Source organism: Apaloderma vittatum, unplaced genomic scaffold (genome assembly GCF_000703405.1).
Source record: "Apaloderma vittatum isolate BGI_N311 unplaced genomic scaffold, ASM70340v1 scaffold25745, whole genome shotgun sequence".
Classification (NCBI taxonomy): Eukaryota; Metazoa; Chordata; class Aves; order Trogoniformes; family Trogonidae; genus Apaloderma; species Apaloderma vittatum.
The window spans coordinates 514-8,048 of NW_009715790.1; the positions used below are offsets into that span (position 1 = coordinate 514).

A 7,535-nucleotide genomic window follows, 5' to 3' on the forward strand; every position below is an offset into this window, starting at 1 on the left:
TCTTCTCGTCCCACGTGCCAGACATGACGTAGTGGGCTTTACCGTCGGCGTCGCTCACCACCCCTGTCACCTGGCAGAAGGAGATGGTTCTGGTGGTGTCTGGAAGCTCTCAGAGGACACCAGGGAGAGGCACAGGGTGGGCAGAACAGCCTCCAGGTGCCCTGACCAGAGAGGTGGGACCATGTGCTCAGACATCGCGGGGAGGATGGGCCAAACCCGACCAGGCAGGTGGGTCTCCAACCCTTCAAACCCTTTCCAGGTCTCCGTGCTGGAGCTGTGGTGAGCCAAAACATTGGCTGCCCTTGCAGGTGCCCAAAAACCGGGGACCCATGTCAGAGGGTCCAGTGCGGCTCCTTGGCCCCGAGCTGGGGCTCATCCCAGTTGTGGTTACTGGGACCCCGTGAGCCCAACTGAGAGGGAAGAGCCCAGTACCACCCCGCGCGAGGCTGCGAGAAGGAGCGGGCAGCTTGCCGGACACGTACCTTTCGGGGGACATCTCTGGAGAAGTAGCTGTAGGGGGTAAATTTCAGCTGGCATTTATCTTTTGACTTATGGTTAACAATCTCTATTTCACCAGACTAGATAAAAGACACAGAACCACAGCGAGTGAGAGACTTCGCAAGGAGACAAATCAGCCGTTAGTCGTAGCGCAGGCACAGATCGACACCCGCCCCCGCCAGCCCCAGCGGAGGGGTAAAACCCACCCCACGCGTGACCACCCTGCCCCACGGAGCCGCTGGCCTTGGGAAGAACCATCAGGAGCTCCCAGAAGCCTCCCCACACCTCTGTCACCTCCCTACCCCAGGCAGCGCTGGTACATACCACCCCCCTCCGTCCCCCCCTCCCCGGAGCCCGGCGGGACCCATCACCTCGGACCCGTCGTCACCGACCTGGTCGATCCAGAGCTTGCCCACGATGATGTTGTGAACGGTGGAGGTGACTTTCCTCCAGACATAGTGATTCCCGCTGGAGTGAAACTCGAGGTGGATGGCGCCTGCCGAGAGAGGGGCGCCCCGAGCTGAGCGTGGGGAGCTGCGGGCACCGTGCTCGTCCCCAGAGATCCCTCTACCTGCACGTCCCACCAGCGGCCCCCAACCTCCCCTGGCCGCACGCTCTGGGGCGTGCTGCACTAACGGAGCTGCAACGCCTGCAAGGTCCTCTGCTCTCTTCCCATCCCCTAAAAAAGCTGTGATTTTAAAAGCAGGTCAGAAACGTGCTGCCTGGTTGACTCTCGGTGTCAGAGAGCACCCAGGGATGGGCAGAAGATAAATAGAATGTCAGAAGGAGGCAGCTTATCGCATCTGGTTGCCAGGGAGAGGGGTAAAACAGGCAGCAAACTAACCTTTACGTAACATTTAAGGGGAAATCAATTCACGGGCAAGCAGGGTATTTCCAAAGCGCACCCGCTATGGTGCGAGCAGTGAGCAAAGGAGTTGGTGTAATTTCCATTTCCAGGGCAGACGAGTTATCTGTGATCAGGAGCACAAACCTGTGCTCCCCACGTTGGAATTCACTGAGCCACGGGACCAGCGCATTGCTTTAACCTCTTGGGTGATGCCAGAGCGGGAAAAAATTATCAAGCAAGCCCCGACCCTCTCGGCACAAGTCACCTACCCAGAGGCATGATGGAGAGGTATTTGCCCCTGAACTTGCTGGCGATGGCGATTTCCTGCCACCAAGTCTGTGTTTTCCCTGCCACAACGTCCACCCTCGTTTGGAGTAGACGTGATGGGCGGCTGCTGGGGGGTGGTGGCTCACCTGGGGGAGAGAAGAAAAAGCCTGTAAGGTCACAACCACCGGCACTGGGGAGCCCTGGCAAGCACGACTCCTAGGAGAGGTGACAGCTCCGTGCCAGCTCGGGCCCCGGGGATGCTCTTCTAACCAAGTGTCACCCACCAAACCTTCATCTGAGCACCTATCACAGTGAGGTGACGCTGTACCATGACGCCGGGACATGCCCCTGCTCTCCAGGGTCGAGAAACAGGGACTTGCCGAGATCCCCAGTAATCCCAGTGTATCAGCAGCGCCTCCCGTTGCTCTGCCTGGGAATCCCCAGAGGACACAGGTCCCTGTCCGAGACACACAGACCTGCCTGGCCAAGACTTTGTCCTTGCCCCATCCTCCATCCCGGAGATGACTTGTACGAGGAGGGTGCCGTCTGGAAGAGCTGCCCTGTCCTGCTCCCACCTTGGGTTTGGGCAGCCACCGCGTCCAGAGATAATTTGCAACGATGAAATCACAGGCCAAGCGCCCTGAGCTACTTGAAAACAAACGTGAGCAGGGCAACGACCTCGCCATTAAATCCCACTGTCACCAGCGGGGGAAAATCCTATTTGGGTAACTGGATTGCAGGCACAAGATTATCACTGCTTTGCCGGGCGCACCGGCGAGCTGAGCGGCACACGCGGGAAGCTTGGAGCAGCGGGAAATACCAAATCTGGGTACAAAAGCCCAAAGACTGGGACCAACAGGCAAAAGTAATTCAGGGCGGGTTATTTATTTGGGAGGGGAAACGGATGGAGGGAGGATGATGGTGAAAAGGAGGGCAAAAGAATGAGAAGAGGGATGGCAGCAAGATCTTCCTGGATCTTGGGAAGGAATTCTTCATCCCGAGGGTGGCCAGACTGTGGAACAGATTGCCCAGAGAGGCTGTGGCTGCCACCTCCCTGGAGATGTTCAAGGCCAGGTTGGATGAAGCCGGGAGCAACCTGGGCTGGGTACGGGCGTCCCTGCCCATGGCAGGGGTTGGACTGGATGATCTCTGAGGTCCCTTCCCACCTAAGACATTCCACGATTCTGTGAACATGTGGGAGCAGTCAGGGATGCCCGGCAGTAGCCGAGGAGCAGCGCTGGGCTTCATCACCGCAGCCGGGATGAGGGTAATAATCCCTCCCTGTTGTTCTGACTGCACCCCGGGAGGATGAGGGGTGTTGCTGGGTAAGGGATGGACAGAACATCCTGGTAAGGAATCCCCCACTTCTTATCCCTCTGGGCTGAGCAGGGTGACAGCCCAGGGAGATGAGACATCAGGGAGAACAGAGAAGATGATGCCGAAGGGCAGAGAGAAGCTAAACCATATCGAGGGGGACAGGGGGATGCCGGTGGAAGCCTGAGCCTCCTCGCTGCTTATTCCCTGTGCACATGTGCTGTGAGCATCGTGCAGCACAGCACAGAGCATCCAGACTAGCAGCAAGACCCTTCCCCCACGTAACACTCCCCCCAGAAATCCCACCGGTCTCAGGGCACAGCGTGCCACCCCTGGTGAACAGAGAAAAAAAGACGTCCTGCCCGAAAGGGGTAATAAATGCCCTTATCCCTCCCCAGGAATCCAGGACAGAGCAGCTAAGTGTGCTAAATAGTAAACGGTCGATCTTCTTCACAGGCACAACTCACTGAGCGCTGCGGGTTTTTAATTAAGCCCCGCTGTCTGAGCGGCGCGTGCCAGATGAGCTCTGTGGTTAGAGCACGGGGCTGCCAGCCCTTCCGAAAATTTTCAGCCAGACAAGAAAACAACAAGACCCTGAAGTGTCCCCCAACCCAAAGACACCCTGAAACAGTTTGGAGACCTCATCGTGTAGCTATAAGGGAGCTCGGGTGAGGAGAGCTTCTCTCTTTCTGCTCAAGGGTGGAGATGTGACAGCAACCCCAGGTCCAGGCAGGCTGCCAGGAGAGCCAGCCAGGTGATGGACACCTTCCTCCTCCCCTTCTTCTTCCCCACCTGCTCTGCAAGCCTGGGATGGGCACGCTGTGCTTCTGAAAAAGGGCTTGGGCCGTGCCTGCTGCTGCTTCCGTCGACAGCAACCCGCTGGGTGTCTCAGCCAGGAGGAAGGCTCGGGGTGAGGAGACGCTGGGAAGGGGAAGGGGTTGACACGCAGAGCCCGGCTCACCTGCTCGCACAGGGAACGGAACCCGAACTCCCCCAGCCGGTCGAGCTCGTAGGTCTCCCCCAGCAGCGGGTTGAACGGCTTGGCGGTGCGGTGGACCGTCGTCGAGTAGGAAGACACGGAGAACGCCGCCACGAAGCACATCTGCTCCGTGGAGCTCTCGCACTTGACCGCTTTGTCCAGCAGCTCGTGGTACTCCAGGTCCTCTGTGAGCCTCTGCAGCATGGAGAGCGGCTCGTTGAAGTTGACCTGGAGGGGAGCGAGTAAGGATGAGCCAAGCGGGAGAGATGCCAACGCTGGGCAAGTCACCCTTTGCCTTTGTCCCCTCCTGGCAAAGCCTGCCTGCTCAGAAAACCTTAAAAAGCCCCATTTTGGGATCTCCCTGCTCCTGCAAGAGCCTGAATACATCGTGTTACCACCCTCGAGTCATTGCTTTGTCACTTAGAAAACTTGCCAGGTTGGACAGGCTGCAAACAACTCTGGGGAAAGAAAAAGAAACGTTTGATTTTAGCGATATTCTTTGTTCTGACAAGAACTGAACAAGCAGTCGAAAGGAAGATGGAGACACTTTGTCTCAAAGGGTCTTGTGCCTTGAAAGCATGGAAAATTCGCTTTATTATTCACTTTATATTTTAGCAGGAGCAGATGGTTGAAGTTCTATAAGCCAAGTTGTGCATTTCCTACTGAAGAAAACAAACTTCAGACTGTTCCACTCGGCGATTTAGCCTGGGATCCCGCAGCACCCGAGAAAGCGCGAGCTGCACAGAAAGGGCAGCATCGCATGCACACGAAAAACCAAATCGCTGCCTGCTTGAGGGAACTCTCAGGAGAGAAGCAGGTGGCACGAGAACAAAGTTGGCCGCTGCATCCTCCGCTGGCACCGCTTGGGCCACGGCAAAGCAAAACCCTTCCACGGAGGAAGGAAAATGAACCCACCTGAAAAGCAAAATCCCTAAAGCTGTCTTCTTCCTTTCCAACGCCGCCGGTTTGTTCGTTCAGAAGACAAATTAAGGAGCGTGGCGTTTGCATTGAGGGATTTTTCAGTCCATCGCGTCTCCCAGGGACAGGGTCTCAGAAATTCTCTGAACTGTCCAAGTTGGGCGAAGCCCACGGAAGGGGAAACTCCCAACACTTGGTGCACACCACGGACTCAGAGACGGTTTGCAATATAATTACCCACATCTCCAGAGCCCTCCTCCTCCTCCTCTGCTCCACTTACCGCAGGGTTCAGCTCTGAGAGCCCTTGCTCGGCAGCTCCATCTCGATTCACAGAGCCGCCGGCTTCTCCCGCGCTCTGAGCGCACGTACGAGGGAGAAAGGATTTAAACAGCTCTTGAAAGGAGATCAAACCCTGTCCCGTCGCCTTACCACGGGCTGCTTGCTCTCAGGGCGAATCTCCGCATGCGGCGGAGCTCGCGGGGTGCAATACATCTCCCTGCCTGCGCATCTGTACCGACACCCAGAGAGAGGAGCGGCTGAGCCCCATCCATACAGCCCGTGGCTCTGCTGAGCAGTTCACAGAGACGGTGGGCGCTGGGGAACCAGCCCCAGGGAGGGATGGAGTGATTACATCCCCTGAGTCGGCACTGGGAGCTGCTGTGCAAGCAGAACACACTGCTCTCAGGTTTGGACTCGGCTTTAGCAGCTCCCAGAATGATTTGATTGATAGGGAAGGTATAAATTTCCGCTCTCCAGCTGCTGGTATTTCGCGTCCTGAGCTTATTTCTGTACCCATCGTGCCTTTATCTGATACTGATGTTGCAGCAGAAATGCTAAGGGACGGCGCTGAGCTGCATCTCTCGGTGGGAAATAGCACAAAGAAGAGACAAACTCATCTCTCTTACTCAGGGAGTGTCAGGAGCTGTTTTAAGAAGCAATGAAATACACTCAATTTGGCATCTGAATCCCTGTGACACGCTCTGTCCCCCTTACCCAGCACAGGAAGGACTCGAAATGCAGGTCCAGGGCTACAGATCGCCCTTTGCTGAGCTGCTTCCACACCAGCCAGCGTCACAATAACCCCCCGTCCCCCCTCAGATGTTTTACAGCTCTCCCCAGCTTGCCAGGAATTGATGGTTTTCTGAGAAACAGATTAATTAGGATGGCACCCAGTCCCATTCCCAGTGCTCACTGGGCTGGTCCAGACCTGCTCGAGAACCGGCAGCCTGGGAGGGGCTGGATTGCTCCGGAAAGAAGGGCTGTGGTTTTGGCGTGGGTAAACGAGGCGCCGGGTTATTTATCAGCAAGAATTAAATGCACGATCGTCTTACCCCCTGCAAGCCCGCGCGAGGGGAGATTCCTCCGCCAGCAACCCCTCTCCGGAGCACCCGCGGGAAGCCTCGCCCCAAGGAGCCAGCCCAGCAGCACCCAGTCGTGCCGTAAATCGCCCCCACGGCATCTCCTTCACTAAGAGGCTGCTCTTTGCAAGAAAAACAAAGGTACTTTGAGCCCCTGGGGTAAAACACGGCTGTCGTGCTGTCGGTGCAGGCAGAGCCACTCCCTGAGCCCCGTGTCTCTGAGACAGCGAGCAGCAACTTCTTTGAGCCCCCAGGCGAAACGCCTGGATCCTCAGGGATTTGAGGTGTCCTTGTTTCCTCCTCGCACCAGTGGGACCTGCAGAGGACACCTGGGCAACGTCCCTTCTGCTCCAGCTCACCGTGGGACTCGTGTGAGCCAACTGCCTGGTGCAGGAGAGCGTCTCAGTCCCAAAGGAAGAGCAGAGCCTATTCAAACAGGCTCTAAATGCAAGAACTGTGATATCAGAGCCATTTACCACAAAGCAATTAGCGCTCCAGCTCCGGGCTGCTCAGGACAGCCTCCTCCCGCCTGGCTGGTTCACCTTGCTGCCTGGGCTGGCTCTCTGGCGGCAGACGGACGCTCTCAAGGGGTAAATAAATAAATTGTAGGGCTTGTAGTCAGCAGAGCAGGGCTGGGGAGAAGTGTGAGATGGTTTCAGAGGGCTCTGCCTCTGCAAAAGGCAGGATGGGGTTGGCAGGAGGTGACCTGCTCCTGCCCGGCTGCTGTCCTCCCCCCCTCGGAGCCGTAACCCAAATCCTCCACCAAGAGCTCTGGCCAAACCGAACCCTCTCCAGCAGCCCTCGGTGCCTGGGCTACGCTCACTTACGGGCATGGGGATCTTGGAGAGCTCTTTGCCGATGCAATTCTTCATGATGCTCCAGAGGTTAAGGCTGTAGTTGGGTTTGTCGGGGATGCGAGTCCGTCTCCTTTTCTTCGGCAGGAGATCTTTGCAAGTGGACTCATGGTAGCTGCTTTGATTTGAGCTTTCAAAGACCTGCAGCAGGAACAGAAGGAACATGGGTCTAAGTTGGGCTTGCCCAGCATGACCCAAGCAGACCCAGCAGCTCCCGGAGCAGCAAACATCTCCCCTCCCACTCCTCTGCCCTGGTTTCATGACGATGGGACCGTCCCTCCCGCTCTGCCCGGCCAACTCACACTGTCCTCCAGGTTCCAGTCCTCGGGGTGGCCCTCGCTGGCCCCACTCAGGTTACTGCCTGAACGCCTGTGAGGAAGAAAGCACCGGCTGATCACCACGAGGAAGGGCAGAGAAGGGGAGAGAGGAGCCAGGGCTGGCGCAGCATGGCCACTATCACCCAGAGCTTCTCCCTGCACTGCCCCAGGGTGCTGTCGTGA

The 7,535-nt window shown here is 57.1% G+C and overlaps 1 protein-coding gene across 1 annotated transcript in view; it reads right to left on the reverse strand.

Annotated features, from left to right (window-relative positions):
- Position 1: 1 nt before the first annotated feature.
- Positions 2–7,535, reverse strand: part of LOC104273849 (oxysterol-binding protein 2-like) — a gene marked incomplete at both ends in the record, with an annotated part of 8,212 nt that continues 678 nt past the window's right edge. Inside the window, 8 exon segments of the mRNA XM_009869301.1 lie at positions 2–70; positions 483–578; positions 891–994; positions 1,615–1,675; positions 1,678–1,758; positions 3,888–4,133; positions 7,009–7,176; positions 7,338–7,404. Coding sequence (XP_009867603.1) covers positions 2–70; positions 483–578; positions 891–994; positions 1,615–1,675; positions 1,678–1,758; positions 3,888–4,133; positions 7,009–7,176; positions 7,338–7,404 — 892 coding nt within the window.